At 39.3% G+C, this 18,261-nt stretch overlaps 1 protein-coding gene across 2 annotated transcripts in view; it reads right to left on the bottom strand.

Moving 5' to 3' along the window:
• Nucleotides 1–18,261, bottom strand: part of cacna1ha (calcium channel, voltage-dependent, T type, alpha 1H subunit a) — a 106,401-nt gene that overhangs the window by 52,622 nt on the left and 35,518 nt on the right. For both annotated transcript variants that reach the window (XM_077556096.1, XM_077556099.1), the window contains exon 3: nucleotides 115–227. In XM_077556096.1, the coding sequence (XP_077412222.1) occupies nucleotides 115–227 (113 nt within the window). The remainder of the gene's footprint in view (nucleotides 1–114; nucleotides 228–18,261) is intronic.

Below are 18,261 nucleotides of genomic sequence, written 5' to 3'. Positions count from 1 at the left end.
GAATTATTTTAGTAATGGGCCATATCTGATCATAATGTTTTTCCATTGAGTGTATACGTGATAGAGGCAACATGAAAATGGTGTGCAGGTGATCTCATTGTCAAGACGACTAACCTGGAGTATGCGACACCACTCGGACAGGCAGGTGACATCTTCACACGGCTGGAACATCCCCAGGGTGACGCAGTTGAGGAGGATCACCAACATGGACACATGCTCGAACCACGTACAGGAAAGAGTTAAGGTTCAAACGTATGTGATATATTTAAAAATCCTAACTAAGTGGGAAGGATATAACTGTAAGTCTTGTTCCAACTTAATTTTGTACAAGCAACTGCCAGCCTGTAGTACTTGTTGCTTAAATATTTTACACACTGGATCGACAAGCGACTGTGAAATTGAGCCACTGTGTCAAGGTGAGATGCAGCCTCGGGTCTCGGAGTATTAATGCAATCTTGATAGTGTTGTGTTAATTAACAATAAATTGCTGTAAGGATTAAGGCATAAACCATGGAAAAAATATCATAATTAAAATGTGAATCCACACTATCAATGTAAGGTCAACCGCTCCTTCACAAATGAAGGATTTAGCTGAATAAAAATAAGAGATTTGAATATTTAAAGACTGCGTTCAGTCATTTGCTCCTTGTGCTCTGTTTCTTTTAATTCGTCTTTAATCTCTGCCGTCAACACCTCCTGATCCCCCCCCACACCCCCCCCCCTGTCGTCAGCTCTCCTACTTACACAAACACGCACGTGCACATTATAAATCCTGAGAGACAACATGAGCTAACACTCCCCTTTAACTGCGATTTAGAAGGGTTAGTTTTAGTGTTTTGGAACATTCAGGCCAATTCCTTTACTGTAATCTGAAAACATTGGGGTTGACATCTAAACACGAACATGAGACAAAAGAAGAATTCTATCTTGTAGTGTCAGCTATGAAGGCAGAATAGACTCTCGAAGGGAAGCCTTGCATGTACAGAAGCGCTCCTTTTCTGGCTTGTTAAGGTCGATTTATGTCTGTGAGAATCTGAACAAATTAGTTCTGTGCAAAAGAGCACCGAGTGGTTCACCATTACTTTTTCTCCTGTCAAGAGCAATGTAATATTTTTATTGCAACTAATACTTCACAAGATGTACAGTAATGTACTTCAAACATTTAATCAGGAATTTATTTATCTAGGAAAGTCTGAAATTAAACACTGAGTCATTAGTCACTGCAACCGCTGTATTGTAGAAAATCTAAATACTAGCTGAAGTGTGATTACACTGCATGCATTCAGTTAAAAATTAAACTACCACGGATACATCAAAATCGGCTACAGGACACACAACAAGTGAGTGTCTCATTCATCAGCAGCACACATTTAACAATACAAATAACAATACATTAAGTGTATCTGTTTGAACTCTACCACACTGCATCAGAAAATACTTTCCCACCTTGAGAACATGTGACAACACTTCGGGCTGCTGCACATTGCGCACTGCTTCCGAATCTGACTAGGGCCCAAACATCGCAAAAAAGTTGGCCACTCACAGTTGGACCACAGCTCACTACTCGCTTTTAACCTACATGGTAAATTCTGTAGAGTTAATTTTACTCTAAGCGGAGTCAATTTGGTCCCACTAAAACAGAGTAAAAATCACACCTGTAAGAGAATAAAATGTTAAATTTTACTGTTTATGAGAGAATTTGCCTATCCCATGAAAAAAAGAATATTAACGGTTTTTCACTCAGAAATTCTGAGTAAATTTTGCAAGGTGAGATTTTGGCAAAATGTTACTTGTTTATTTAAAAAAAAAGGGTTGAGGAACGAAGTGACGACCCTCAGCTTGGGAGACTGCCACTCTACCAACTGAGCTATGCCACTCCTACTGTTTGCTTATATCCAAAAGGATTTTTGGCCTCCTTGAGTCACGATTCCAGCTGACGAGCAACATAGCACAGTAGGGGCTGCATGGCTCAGGGAGCAGATTGGTTGTCTCCCAACCTCAAGTTGTGGGTTTGTTCTTTAACCCTTGAGTGACTTTTCTCCCCTCACTTCCAAGTGTAAATTTTACTCCATGAGTGGGACCAAATTGACTCTTTTTAGAGTAAAATGTACTCTGCAGAATTTACTGTGCAGAAATGGATTTTTCCTGTATGAATTATAATAAAACGTTTTAATTGGCTACAATTTGTGGTGTTGCCACACGGGGCTAATGCAATTCAAATTTTGAACCAGTACAAAACCAGTGGTCACTCGTGAAATCTTGTGGCGGAATCAGGCTTACTGACTGTGCCATTGTTCCGGAGTGGAGATCCGCTGCATCGCCCATTGTGCGGCTTGCCTTACTCGACATTATACAGTACATTAGCTAAATGTAAACATGTGCAACCACAATTGCACACACTCAGAGCCCTAATTTTTATGTATATGCACTCATCAGAAATGCAATACAAGAACTGTACTAAAATGATGTACCAGTCTTTATAATGAATATAAGGCTCAGACAATGCCGGAGAGCAGCAGCGGCTCGTCAATACAGTAGAGGGCACTAGGGTGCCGCTGAGTCACATTGAAAGAGACAAAAATGTAATAATGAAAATGAAATATAATAAAAAATACTTCAAAATATATGTTTTGGGTTGAGCAGGATAACTAGTATACAATCATCACAGTACTTGTGCATTACACTCAAATTGGGCAACATTGCGAGCTGAATTGCAGCTGAGTTTCCATTAAAGCCGACATTATTTCCTGTTCGGCACTGAGTGACTCTTTTGTTTGACTTAATATCATCAGTTTATTCTGGCCCAAACAACTGTACAGTCAAGAAGTCCATGCACATTCTTCCAATGTGGAGTAAATGGCACATCATTCATATAGCGCTTTTTACAAGGCCATCAAAGCACTTTCTATTCGACTGCTTATTCACCTACTGATGACACAGTATCAGGAGTAACTAGGGGTTCAGTATCTTGCTCCAGGATACTTTGACGTGGTCACACTCTACCACTGAGCCACGCCAAATAGTATACTGTAAATCTTTTAGTGCACTTGAAATTATTATTACTAAATGTACACAATAAAATATGCGTATTATGGTGAACGCCAGAATGCCCGGTGCCCACATGAATAAAGAGATCCGTACAGTAAAGGTGGGCTCACACACACACACACATCAATGGTTGCTGATGGGAGAAAACAGTAATAATTCCCTACATGGATGATGTTTTTGATGCCTGCACAGAAACACGAAGAACGCACTGGAAAGGTCTCAAAGAGTGCATACAAGCACGCACACACAATTAAATGCTAAGCCCGCTCCAGCTGAGCTGTCAGGTCAGTGCTGGTGCACAGACGAGAGCAGAGCTGAGTTGGTACAGCGAAGGGCCACTGAGAGACAACAACAAAGAAACACGGTCTTGTTTGACTACGTCAGAGTAATAATAGTAAAGTAATGCCCATGTTTGTTAGATCCACAATGTTAGATTTGATAAAACCACAACAGAAGTGCAAACACAACAAAGTGCTTGTTTAGAGCTGACAAAGTCAGCTGTTAAAGTTTATAGAGTTGCATGTCGCCAGCTCAGAGCTTGTTGGCTGGTAAAATGTGTACAAAATAGAAAACACTGTCAGGATACTATTTATTTTTGCTATAGAAAGTGAGAAAAGTGTACACAATCATGCATGATATTCCAGTGATGCTTTAGTGCAAATGTCAGACTTGTAATGCTGCAAGCAAAATTCTCCTGCTCATTTTACTGTTTGTGTGTGTGTGTGGAGAAGCATTGATCGACAGATTAGAAGTTAATATGAATCTTCTGGGAGAAAAATCCCTTATTAATCCATATTGTTTAGTGTTTTGTTGTTCTTTTATATTTCAAGTTTTTCCAAAGCACCTTCCACTTTTGTGATCTCTAATATAGATTCAAGTCAAATTCTGTATTTTGTCTGCAAGAAAATCAAATATGAGATCAGATATGGAAAAAATAATAACGTGGCATATATGCCAAACAGCATCCAACCTGTTTGCTCTGACGCCAAGCAAAAACTACTCCCAGCCAGCAGGGGTCTTAATGTATTTTCATGGAATTTATGGACAATTAACTCTTTGACTGCCAGACGTTTTCAAAAACGGGTTGTCGCCAGTGGCAGCCGATTTAAGCATTTTGAGTGATCTTTCAAGGTCCACAGAAAATGTTGTGTTTGGACTATGGAAACACACATCCTACCAAATGAAAGATTGGACTCTCATCTTTCATCAGAAAAAAAGTTTGTTTCTACCTTATTCCGTTCTTCAGTAATCAACAATAGAAAATGGTTACTTTCACCGAAATTCTCTGTTTTGAAACAAAAAACGGAGAAAAAGAGCTTTTTGTGAAACGATGTTATTTCATGCACTCTAGTGAATTGTACACTTCTTTTTGTCCATGAATGATGCCACAAACATCTAAATAGTGCTTTACTTCTGTAAAACGCTTTCACCAACAATGCAAAAGTGTTTTTTGCATTGTTATTTACAAATGTGTGCAACTGTGGTACTACTTACAATTATGTGGATGTTTCAAATACAGTTTTTCCTTTTGTAACGCTCTCCTGCGTGCAAGGAGACGCCAGGACTCGCACAACAGTTTACTTTCACTTTCGCATTGGTCCGTTTTGCGTGCAAACGTTACACTTTCTTGACGGCCTTTTTTTCCGGGGAATAAAAAGCAAGTAGCAGACTGTACACACTTCCTCCGATGAATATGCATTGGACTCGGGGCACTCTCCGTCGTCCGATCGAACGTCCGCCTGTGCGTGCTCGGTTGCCTCCGCGTTACGACACCGTCATAGCCGCCGCGTCAGCGGTTCCAATTTCGCCGTCAAGCTCGGATTCACCTTCATCATCATCGATGATGACCACCGTCGTCATCAATGTACTCTTTTAGCGTTGGTCGATGCCTTTCGTCTTGTAAGTGTAGAGCTGTTTGCAAACGCTCGCCATTGCCCGTTCCCTCCTCCATCTAGCTCCATCTAACGTCTTCTACTGCCGCGTCAATGCTTTCCAACCACGGAGTCACCATCATCTTCATCATCGATGATGATCATCGTCGTCAACAATGTGCTCTTTTAGCGATGCTTTTGGTCTTTGAAAAAAACGGCTCTGGCGTGAGCTCCTCGCGACCGGCCGCCATTTTTCCTTTGTTTTCCATTCTGATCTCCTGCTCGACGCTCTAGCTCCGCCTCTACTGACGCCCACCCGATCTTGTCAAAAGAGAGTCATCGCTGCCCTCTAGGGGCCAAAAATAGTCATTAGGCTCACAAGACCTGCTTAAAACTTTCAGGACAGCTCCGCAAGCCTTCCCAGCACCCGTTTCAAAAAAAAAAAAAAAAATGGGAGGACGTCTTTTAACGTCTTTGGCGCTCCTCCGTAGGTTTTTGCAGAACGTCATTTAACGTCTTTGGCAGTAAAAGAGTTAATTTACTTTACTTGGCATTCTGCATGGCAGCTTCTCTCAACATCCACAGACAATTTCTGAGGGAATGCAATTTATTAGTCACATATATTCTGTTTGGGAAAAAAAAAAGATATCTGCTGACCTTTTCCATTTTTATTATAAAACAGGACAGGAATACTAAGTGTGTTCTGTTATTGACAACAAGGTTAACAAGATATTGTACTCATCTCACCTTTGCTTGACTTTCACCTCTAACCTTTCCTTCCTCACGCCTCGCTGAGACACTCACATCCACAATGTTTCACACCTCACTCAGTCTTTGCTCCTCACACCTCCTCTGCAATCCATTTAGCTACACACCCACACTGTCACTTGTTTTTTTTTTTTTGTCCATGCTCCAGTCCATCCCCCTTTCATTAGGCGAGCGCAAACTCAATTGCATCAGATGTAATGGCATAGTCACACACCAAACGCAGGTCAATCTACGGGGTGGCTGCAGGGTGAGATAGTGTTAGATGCGATAGATGCTGTACAGAATACTGCACTGCATCAAACTAAAAAGTTTGGTGTTAACCTTTACAAGAGAAAAGCACAACACTAGAATCACCGCTTTAGTATGCTAAACGGAAAACTCAAGATAACACACATTTTGTTCATGTACCGATATGGAAAGAAAACAACAAATCCTTTACTTACATTTGTCACAGAAAAAAAAAATCTTTACAGCACAACAAACATAAAGGGTTTTACTCATAAGTTGATATGTCCCTAGGGTATGCAAACTGTATAAATTAAATATGATGACATCCGCCACACTCCGCAGAGCTCAGAATCTGTCTGCATGCGCCTCGATCAATTCCACCAAAATCAAGCCACCTGCGCCACAACTTAGACCGACTTTCAGCTGCTCCAAAGTTTAGTCTACTTTGAGTGTTATTCACTACCCGCTACTAAGGAGCTGTTTGAGCTGTCAACACAATTTTTTTTTAAAGTTGAAAACAAATGCACAATGTGTTCCAGTATAGTCAATTAACCACAGCACTTGAGCAGCCCATCACTTATTTGTTGACGAGATCAATCTCCGAGGAATACATTGGTGATTCATCCGACAAGCAGCAGCTGGCATCGGACCATGTGAGGCTGCGTGTCCTCCTTCTCTCGCTAATGAGCTGCATTCCCTTTCTGCATGTCCTTACTTCCCTTCTATGCTCTCGTGTTCTGTGTTGGGAATCATCTTCCTCCCCCTCCATTGTTTCCTGTTCCTTTTTTACGAACTTCAACAAGGTCCTCTGCGCTCCTCTGCTTCTCTCTGGCCATGAATAATGGGACTGTTTCCAGTCCAGACTCTGAGCTGTGTGTGTAAGTGATTGGATCATTGTTCATTTACATCAACCATCTGCCATGGAGAAGACTTCACCAGAAAAACAGACAGACTCTCCCTGTTGCGATCTCTACTTTAAGGATTTCGCCAACGGTATCGCCAGGATGCAGCGCTGCATGAGGCTCGTGTGTTGTGTGTAGGTATGTGCGAGCTTCATACCGGCTCATCTCAGAGCAGAAGTCCCCAAAGATGGCAAGAAACAGAACCTCATAAATCAGCCTGTCCCTGAACTTGCTCCTCTCTCCCACATCACCTCCCTCGCTCTTTTCGTCTCTCTATCCCCACACCTCGCCGCCTCGCCTCCGACACCCCGGAGAGGAGGCCGAGGCAGGCGTGACGCACTTAGACTAGGATTCCCTTTCCGTCTCTCTTCGCGCTCTGCTGCAAGCTCACGCTTTCTTTCATTTCAATGTGAATTCTGCGTCCAACGGCACAAGTCAGATCACATGCATATTGGGCATGTGCAGGTGTGCATGTGTCTGTGTCGCAGGTGTCAAAAGGGATAAAAGGGAGGACAGAAAGAGAGAGGGGGATACAGGAAGCCCGAAATAGAGCAGTTGCATCTGGTGTGGCCTGGCCTTGTACTGTGGCACACACACATGTCCACACAGAACACACCTGTAAAAGGCGTTCAGCGTGACCTTGAGCTGTTGGTTGGACTGCATGTTAGATTACGTGACAATGTTACAGTTAGAGGATAGTTACAGGATATGTGCTTATCGTCGCTGGCCTGTGAAAAACACTTCAGTCCCGTTTTTTTTTTTTTTTGGGGGGGGGGGGGGGGGGTTGTCTGCATTCAGTTCAATCCCATAAATGTAAAAATGTAAAAAAAAATAATAATAAAAGACAAAAATGGACATAGCGTTATTCACAGGACGGCGCCATTATGCAAGATGCAATGGTAAAATTAAAGACTAAGGGTCTATTTTTGTGCAGTCTAACTGCACATATGGGTGGAGTTTTCTTTCATTAGGTATTTTTGTAGATGCGCACAGCTAGAAAGCGCTTTTGCGCTGTTGTGGGTGTGAACACAACTGATTTGCTTCTGACAAATGGACGTGGTTTCCACTAGTTCCCTTTAAATTCAGTGCAGGAGTGGTGCACGGTAAACATGGCGGAAGAATAATGGACTGATTGGAGTCCATGCAGGAGATTGACACACGCAAAGTATGTTTATAAGGATGATGTAATGTTTTTTTGTTTGTTTTTTTCAGGAGAGCTCAGTATTGTTCATTCGATTTGACATCATCATTGCTCTCCTTTTTTTTAAAAAAAACCCAAATAATTTAAAAACATTTAATAAATGTTTTTTTTTTTAATATATATACATATATATATACATATACACACATATTTTGTGTATATATATATATACATATATATATATACATATATATATATATATATATATATATTTTTTTTGTATGTGGGTGAGAATGTGTATGTGTGTGTGTGTGTGTGTGTGCGTGCGTGCGTGCGTGCGAGCGTGTGTGTATTCATCAGTTCACCTAAAGCCCATTAAAAAAAAATCCCATACTAATAATATAATATAATAATAAATTGCCAAATGCAGAAACATCAATGTAAGTTATCACGATGTGGTGGCTCTCGCTAACAGGCAGAATTAAGTAACCAGAATTAGGTTAAAAAATTCTATATACATAGACCATGTTTCTATAAATTTTGATATTTGGTTTTTATTTGAGGCAGATATTTTTTCCATTAAAATGTGATTTATGAGGAGGTTAGACCATTGGTCGATATTCAGAGTTTGTTTATTTTTCCAGTTAACAAGAATTGTTTTTTTTGCGATAGTAGTAGGATGATGTAATGTTGACTGCTGTTAAGTGGGCAATTGGAGACCACCTTATACCCTATAGATTTTGTGTCAACCCCCCCCATCCCTGCCCACACGCAAATAAAACACTCCACCCATAGCTGATTTTGAAAATATATTAAAGATGATGATAATAATAATGCATTCAATGAATTGCTTTTTATAATGATTCTATGCATGCTGTTGTCATACTGTGTATATGAATGCAATATGATGACATTCACTACACATGTCTGCAGAGCTCAGAATTAGTCTGCCCGTGGCTCGATCAAATCCACAAAAATCAGGTTACACAACCTGCACCATAACTTAGACCGTATTTAAGCTCGTCTAAAGTTGAGTCTACTTTCAGCCACCAAACACACTAAAGGAGGCTTGCACTTGTACAAAAATACAGATATGCCCGTTTTTACGCTGAGCTCACGTGCACTATCTATTAAAATAAAGCCCTAAGTCTGACCACTGCTGTTCAAGACAAGGCAAGAAAAGGCAAGACAGCTTTATTTTTATGGCACATTTAAAAGCATTGACAAACAAAAGTACTAAAGTCATTTAAAAGCAACATAAAGAAATAAAACATAGCTTACTAAAATTAAAAGAAACATAAAGCAAGAAAACAATTTTGAAAAATTAATTTTAAATTCAAGCACATGCCTGTGAAGTCATGCTTGACAAAATGCAAATGTGAGACAATTGGAAACAACGAATCTAATCCGACTTCGGCTCATCACCACGCAAGTGTTTTTTGTTTGTTTGTTTTTTTAAAGCTACTGAACGTAGAATATTCCATTTCGAATCGCTACTGCCACCTGCTGACGAGAAATTAAACTGCACATACCGTTCTTCACATACACACCACGCACATTTCGTCACAATTCTAACCCAAATCCAGTCTGTACACTATTGGCCAGAGGCTTGCAGGAGTACCCATTGTGAGCAGCTAAGGTGTTAATATACTAATTAGAAGGAATTTCACTCATAAATAGTCAAATAAAAAGTTTATTGTAAAATTAATTTTGGGAAAAAAAGTTCCATATTGCAACTTGAAGTACCAGTGATGGTGAGTAGCAAAGATTGTGATGACAACCATATACAGTAATTAGGAATGTAACATTTGCAAAATACGAACGCAATACACACAAATGTGTTTAGGCTGCTCAGTACAATATAGAAAAATAAGCTGAAAGTAATATACAAAAAATATACGCTCTGCATGTCTGTTATTAGGAACATATCATCTGTTATTCGCTGAAAAACTCAACTCTTCTGGTTTTGTACATGAAATATAACAATATCACTTTAGTGCCATCTTGTTGCATAATGATGGCAAGTAACTATGTTGAATTCAGAGGAGGAGTTTCATCTAGTCAGGCCACAACCTTGTCTAATAGAAGAAAGCGCTCTGACGCCATCTTGTGGCATCCATTGCAATTATCAACATTTCTGGGTGGTTGTCAACACATTTTCACTATTCATGGCAGGGTTTGGTCTCTAAACTACTTCTGTCTTCTATTTACACTTGTATGGAAGTTAGAAACTTATAAGTAGCAATACCAAAAAAAATCCTATATGGTTTAAAAAAAAAATCAACTTTAGAACGAACCATTACATTGCTGATATGAGTTAAAACTAATATTGCAAGTGATACAGTTCAATAATTACAGGGTGCACGTGCACTGATTGCATGGGTACGTAAATGATGCGATGTATTGTCACGATGAAAACGTGACTACCAAAGGAGACCGTCAGACATAAACATGGTAAACACGGTGACTGATTATAGCGATTAGGAGGGCCACTTGGATTATGTTATCTTCTCTCCGTCTGACACAGTTTCAACAGGAATCTGGTTGCTAAGTAACCAGCCACAGTCCAAACTGTCCACAGAGAGAGCGAGAGCGAGAGAGAGAGAGAGAGTTTGTGTGGCTTTGTTGAAGGGCTTTGTGGCTTTTTTTCTGTATAAAAATATCTGTATATTGTTATAGTTTTGATCCTTTATTTTCTTCTTCTACTATCTCTATTGTTGCCAGGCTTCACCTTATTCTTCTTCCTCCTTTCTCTAAACTAGTTTTTCACCCACTATTGTCAAGGGAGAGGGTGAAAAAAGAACACAGCCCTCCCATTTCCTATCTATGTGTCTCCTGTCCATCCCTCTGTGTATGAGCTTCAGTACCGCCATGCATGTTGCAATGTGATACATTACATTTTCATTATGGTCTCCTCTTGGCATTCACATGTGCATGCGAAGATGGCTTCTATATTTCTTTTAATCCTGTTAAATTGTAATATTTCATGGGACTTGTGGGTTGCTTGAGTCTAATTTGAGTCTAATGTGCTCCTGCTGTTTCAGTGCAGGGCTGCAGTGAATTTCCATCGTTGCTCAGGAGCCACACTGCTCTCCAGGGGACTGCGCACTATAGTGCTGACCACCAAATATTTTGTTACCACTTTAATGTGTTTCATATCTGTTTGATGCCGCTGACTGCCTTACTGCTGGCTAGGTTTCACTTGCAATTGTCTCATGTGGCTGATTGAAGATATAAGGAACACTATTAAAATATTGAGAATCATTAGCACTGTATTGACACTAAAGAAACATAGAAAAGGTATCAATTAATCCATTTTCGACACCACTCCTGCTCACATTGAGCTGGAGCCAATCCCATCTGACTTGATGAAAGGCAGTCTTCACCCTGGATTGGTCGCCAGTCAATCACAAGGGCACATTTAGAGGCCTTTCAGTGTCACTGAGCGGGAGCTGAACCATGCTGCCTGCAGCAAAGTCAGGTAAGTGAACCACTTCATCATCGATTACTCAGAAAGAAAACAACATGTATTATGAAGTAACATGTCAGTTCTGTTCCTGTGCAATGAGTTCTCAAAGGGATTTAGCAGGAAATGGGTTAAAGAGTTAAGCACTGCATTTGAATTTGACTATACAGTACTGTATGTTCCAGAAACATGAGCCTGGTGCAGTTATACATTCAAAAACAAACAAAGTAGGGAGGAAAAAGTCCAGCTGAGCCAAACAATAAAACATCTGGGACACGCAGTACTAAAACATTATGCTCTGCCCTGATTTTAAAGCAATTTTTAGATATGGGCTTTGCTTTGGGGCATATTATTTTCCCATCAATGAACAATGTTGTTTTCAACATTAAACACATTTTATATACATATATAATTATACAGACGCTCCCCTACTTACGAACATTCGAGTTACGAACAACGGTACATACGAACATGTCTGCGTGCATGTCAAAAAATGTTCGGAAAGAGATGCTGTAAGTTAGATTTTTTTATTGCGCACCTTTTTCCGAGTACTGTAGTGCTTCTTTCCGCCGCTAATACCGACGCTTGGCGCTGTGAGAGCTCACCCAGCATTGGAGGCTCAGCAACGTGTCGAGGAGGAGGAAGAAGAAGAAGAAACGCCTGTCGCTCATAGATAAAGCCATCGCACTCTTCGAGCAGCAAGACCCAAATATTGAACGTTGCACAAAGGTTGCAAATCAATTGAATGATGCCATACAGTGCTACCGCATCATTTATGATGAAAAAAGAAGAAAACTGTGCAATCGTCGTTAGATCGCTTCTTTCGGCCAGTTCTAGTAAATCCTCCAAGGAAGATACTCATCAACCCTCATCTTCTTCTCCGCGACCCTCAACTTCTTCCTACATTGAAGTTACGGAGGAGGAAGTAACTTTTGAAGCCCATTCCAGCGACGACGAAGAACCTCTCATGATATAAAATCCTCCTCTTCCTCCTCCTCCATCAAATCCTTAAGCATCGAGTACATCTTCCAAAAGTAAGTTAAACTTCATTTTATTTATCTTATTACGTACATGCACATACTGTGTGTGTCTCTCGCTCTCTCTCTCTAACATACGTAGTACAGTACTGTACGCATTCTCTTTAAACATCAATTATAATACAAAATATAGCACTGAAGCAACTTACGAACAAATTCACCTTACGAACGATCGCTCGCAACGTAACTCGTTCGTAAGTTGGGGAGCGTCTGTAATGCGTTGGTCATTTGATTCACTTCTATACAATTCTGTGAAAACAGGCTGAATAATGACAGCAAAGTAATGCTTTGTAAAAGTTGAATATCTGACGATCACAATAATCACATGCACGTGCTTCATAACAAGTGAGATAAATCTATATACATAGCAATGTGAGATACCAAGCATTCGAAGTGAGTGATGAGATTTGAGGGGAAGGAAAGAAAACAGAAAGGGAATGAATGCATGTGCATAAATACGCATTTCAAATATGATAAACACGCTTCCTTTCCCTTCCTAATGACCTCAAAACAAATATACAAGAGGTAAAGTCCTTCAAACATAAACACAATGAAAAATGGGTATCTATTGTAGGTAAAGAAACCACCAATCAATGGAATTGATTGCAAGAATCACCAAAGCAGGCGTCTTTTTACCTTTGTGGACATTTCCTATTCTGCAAACAAAAAAAAAGACTGACATCAGCATTTAATCTGACATGCTTCCTGGCTTTTATTACATTTCTGTCTAGACATTGCATCATATATAATTTAATCACACATCCCCAATGCAAAAGCTTTTAACCACTTATTTTCAGCCCATTTGAATGCACACCTTTGCTTTATATTTTCTATTTCTAAACATGCACGCTTGATTCTGCTTTCAGACCAACACATGTAAATATTGTAAAAGAACAAACCCAAACTTTGACTTCAATCACATCTTAAAAAGCACATAAGCCACATGCTCCATTACAGGAACCACATCACAGTCAAAGTCTATCTGTTGCAACCATATGCTAACATTGTAAGCTGCCCTGCCTGGCACCATATGGACATTTGCAGCATGACCCAGCTACATTGAAAGAAAACAACACTGTACATACACTTGAATGGTTCTGTATGCTTTTGTCCATTCGCGAGAGGACTCCATGTGAACCAGCATGTGCCTTTTTCGAAGTGAGTTTCAAGCGGTCACTGGTTCGAAAGATATTTCAGTACTAAATAGATACAGTTCATTGTCCATCATTAAACAGTGCTACTATATGGCTTCTAAATGAACTTTTTATTGTTCATATTACAAAATCTGAACCTATTGCAAGTGCAAGTGGAATGAAGTAAAACTTTTCATCTCATCAACTGTGAGATTGTAAAAAGCACATTAGAATATGGACTTCTCAGCAAGCACTGAGTACAACGCTAACTTTTTGACTGCCAACAACGTTAAATAACGTTTAGTAAAATCCTACAGATGAGTGCCAAAGACGTTAAAATACGTTTTGTTTTTTTTTAAAACAGAGGTGAAACTAACCATTTTCTATTGTTGATTACTGAAAAACGGAATAAGGTAGAAACAAACATTTTTTTCTGATGAAAGATGAGAGTCCAATCTTTCATTTGGTAGTATGTGTGTTTCCATAGTCCAAACACAACATTTTCTGTGGACCTTGAAAGATCAGTCAAAATGCTTAAATCGGCTGGCACCCACGGCATCCCTTTTCTGAAAACGTCTGGCAGTCAAAGAGATAATGATGTCACTGATGTGTCAGTTCCATGTTTTTTAAAGTGTGTACACTACTATTAAATGTAGTAATATAACACTTTGCGCAACACGCTAGTGTGTCAGACTATACCATAAAATAAGATGTAAACACAGATCCTATTACAGTAGGAGTGTATATTTGCACCCGGACATCTGCTTTAAATATGAGTAAGTAGTCTTCAGGTTTAAAATGATAAAAAAAAAAAAGGTGCTTTAAGATTGCAAAAATACAGAAGCGTATTGCATTCACTTAAAAAAAAAAAAAAGTCCTGTTTTTTAAAATATTTTTTTTTCCTCTGTTTTTCTGAATAATTTTTTTTTCAGCCTGTTTTTCTATACGGAAAATTACTCCGAAAAACAGAAAAAAAATATTCAGAAAAACAGAGGAAAAAAAATTGTTCAAAAAAACAGAAAAAAATTATTCAGAAAAACAGAGGAAAAAAAATATTTAAAAAAAACAAAAAAAAAATTTCAGAAAAACAGAGGGAATTTTTTTTTTTTAAAAAAACAGGACTTTTTTTTTTTTTCAAGTGAATGCAATACGCTTCCGTACAAAAAGGAAACTGCAAGAATGAAAAAGAGAAATCTATTAACCTAACCACTGTGCTCGATGTTTGCAGCCAATTGTAATGCTGCGCCACACAATCACAACACCTTTCTCTACAAACGTTTCATCTTACTTCCTCCAATCTGTAAAACCACACCTCTTCATCGCGCTCATCCGCTGCACACACACAGCCACGCACAAACATACACACGGACGGACGGCAAAAAATCTGACAGATAAGTGAAAAGTTAGTCTTGCTTTCATCGAAAGCTTCAACAAAGGCACAACTTCCTGTTCCAAATCACCTGTGTGGGAAACGTGAGGAAGAGCAGCAGACTCCTATAAAAAGGAACCACTTCAAATCTGGGACACTGAAGGGCAAATACTGTATCCGCAAAAGGGGATCATTGAATTTGTACATATTTTCAGGTTACGTTACCATGGAAACCACACACTTGCAGAACATTACTGGGCAAACAAACACCGCATTCTCTCTTTTCCCCCCTGCTGAGCATGCTGACTCTGGTTTGTCCCTCAAACCAGCAGGTGTTGATTGCAATCTACAACCCAAGGGTAAATTACAACTAGGCTTGTAATTGTTATTAATTATGGTACATAGAATTATCGCCCTGGGTTCAACTGTCTGTTCAGTTTAAAAGATCCCAACAGGAGGGTAGACGGGAGGGAAGATGCACGGGTATAATGGTATGCATTAAATAAACTTCAGATCATAATAGCATTTATAAAAAAAAATCAATCTTAACGAAGACTTGTATGCTAATGTATACATTTTATGATGAGATGTCTCAAATGTATCAGTGTTCATTTGATAGAAATGATGTTCACCTATCCACAGTGGCCAATAAACAAATTGTGTTGCAATGACAGCTGCTGCACAGGAAGGCAAGGGTTAATATTTAGCTGGGTAAACATGGTACTCTCATTACATTATTGCCTTGATTACCTGATGAAATATCACAACTACTTGAAGCATGTGTATACTTTCTTGAGTATTGTTCTTGTACACCTCAATATTGTTTCCTATAGCCTCATCCTTTACAACTCCTTTCCACTATTGGAGATAAACAAGCTAGTTTAGGCTTCTTCCCAAGAGCGATGTGGCACCTTAAGGACGGCAAATAGGAAGTGACACCACATTCATTACTTCTGGCTGTCCTCTTATTGGTGCCAATTTGTGATAGGCGTACTGTACAAGCTCCATTTCTCAAGCCCTCTGTATGCCAGCTCCATTGTGGAAAAGTGGATCCAAATCACTAAAGGAAGAAATGTAATCATGCACACCTACACAGCTGTTGTCATTGCATGAGCCAACAGTTTATGAAGATGCCTGTGTGGAATTTTCTCAAATTGCATTTGGAGTTTGGTGCTCGTACTATACAGTAAAGTTAACTCCACATATTCACAATTGAACTAAGCAATGGGGGGGAAATCATTTTCACATTTTAGTATCTTGTAGCATTTTGGTACCAATGATTTACGTTGACGTGAGTAGCGCTTAATTTAGGCAAAACTAGCTTTGGTGCCAACTTGTGGTATCTTAGGAGAAGGCCTCAAGTAGTAGTGGAAGGAACAACTATATGGTGAAGTGAGTTGAGGAGCTTCGTTAAGACAAAAAAAACAACAACAACGCTTTTTCTATTTCTTATGCTGGCTATTCTCGAAAAATGCACCAAAAATTTGTCATTCTGACTCTAATGTCTGCGCCTCGCCAGATATGAAATTTGGCACACGACACTGAATGTAGCAAATTTAGACCAAATTTGATAAGATATTATATGTCGCTGTAGATTACATTGCATTTACCTCTAGTGTTTGTTCTATGTGTGCTGTTGGAACTGACACTTGCGTATATACAGTTGTGCTCTTAAGTTTACACACCCTAGAGGTATGTAAACTTATGAGCACATTTCCTACTTACATTTTCTTTTGGAGATGACAAGTCCACTTGATGGGGTATATCCTTTCCGTGCATTTGGATGCACTCAAAATGGAAGATATCCGATAGGACTGATACCAATCTAAAGAGATTCAATTCCATGCAATATTTTATGCCTCTTTATGCCATCGTATCACTTGAACACTGCAGTAGAAATGTAGCCACCTACATACCTTTAATTTCCCAGATGTTCCACTAATTGATTAAGTAAATCGTCTGTAGTGAACACACTGTTGCACCATCTAACTGCCGAGTCGATCCCTGCTAAAATAAGATTGAGCACAAGAGCCAACAAATAAGCAGACTCTGAAAGCCAAGCACTGAGCACACTGAATGTAATGTCAAATATGTGACATTAGAGAAATCATAACCTTTTAAGAGTAAAAGCTTTTGCTGATTGAAAAAGATTAAATGTCTGCTGATAAGCTGCACACACCCTGTCTATATTTTTACATATGTGTCACTTATCTCCTTGTGCATTGAAAGCTTGAGAATCAAATGATTTCAAACACAAGTATGTCTCAAGTCAGGTTTCCATAGAAACAGATACGGTAGTCACTGTGTTGCTCTTCTTAGCAGACAGCCTCAGATCCAGTTCTACATTCTGCAAGCTGACGCACCAGGCTGGCAGTCAGAGAGTCATCTGTAGTGACACCATGTCATCGCACATGCACAGGAGATTGCAGGAATCGTGTTCACAGTAGCTCAGAGATTCCTAGGCAAGAAGACCTTAAGTAGATCAGAACTTAGCTTTTTAAGGCAATATAGATAGATGGAAAGAGAAATATATAGTAGTCTTCAATGTCACATGTTGGTTACAGTAAAAAAGCAAGAACAAAGTCACCACAATCATCAAAAAAGCAGTAAAAAAAAAAAAAAATCACCGGCGGCTCTCAAGCTCCTCTCTCTGACCTGCACATTTGTGCGGTGCAAAGAAAAGTGGTTTGCATCAACGAGGACTTGTCACATCCTCTTCATCACTCTTTTGAGTTATTCCCCTCAGGCAGCAGTTCCCCTTTACCTCTAGTCAAAAAGAAAACTTATAACAACTCTTTTTTATTTTATTAATTTTTTTAATATATAAGAATAACAAGAAGCTTAAGCAATCACAAGTGTGTTTAGCTTTTTAGGTAGATTTGTAATATCTTCTCTGAGCCTTAGCACAAAGACAATTTTCTGACAGTTTGAGAGATGTTAATCAAATTGCATTGGAATTATTTTGGAGATAAACCACATACAGTACAATATTATTATTTCCTATAATGGAACCTATAATGTTAAACGCCATGTTGATTGTTAGAGTTCTTTTCTGGAAACGTAAACAACTGTGGAGTTAGATGTTAGCTAAATTGAGCTCCCATTAGGTACAGTATGTCAAAACATTAACCCACTCCTGTGTTTTGCCTTTCCTTTGACATGTTGTTGTTTTTTGGGCACTTATTCCAAAATGGCCAACCCTGAACAAATGATATTCAGAGTCGATGAGCGAGAAAAGGTGATAGGCACTTTCAATCATTGTTAATCATTGTTTTTACCTCGACCTATTATAAGTGTG

The sequence above is a fragment of the Vanacampus margaritifer genome, chromosome 2, assembly GCF_051991255.1.
Source record: "Vanacampus margaritifer isolate UIUO_Vmar chromosome 2, RoL_Vmar_1.0, whole genome shotgun sequence".
NCBI lineage: Eukaryota > Metazoa > Chordata > Actinopteri > Syngnathiformes > Syngnathidae > Vanacampus > Vanacampus margaritifer.
The sequence above is the reverse complement of the archived record's forward strand: the minus strand, read 5'-3'. Positions and strand labels throughout refer to the sequence as shown.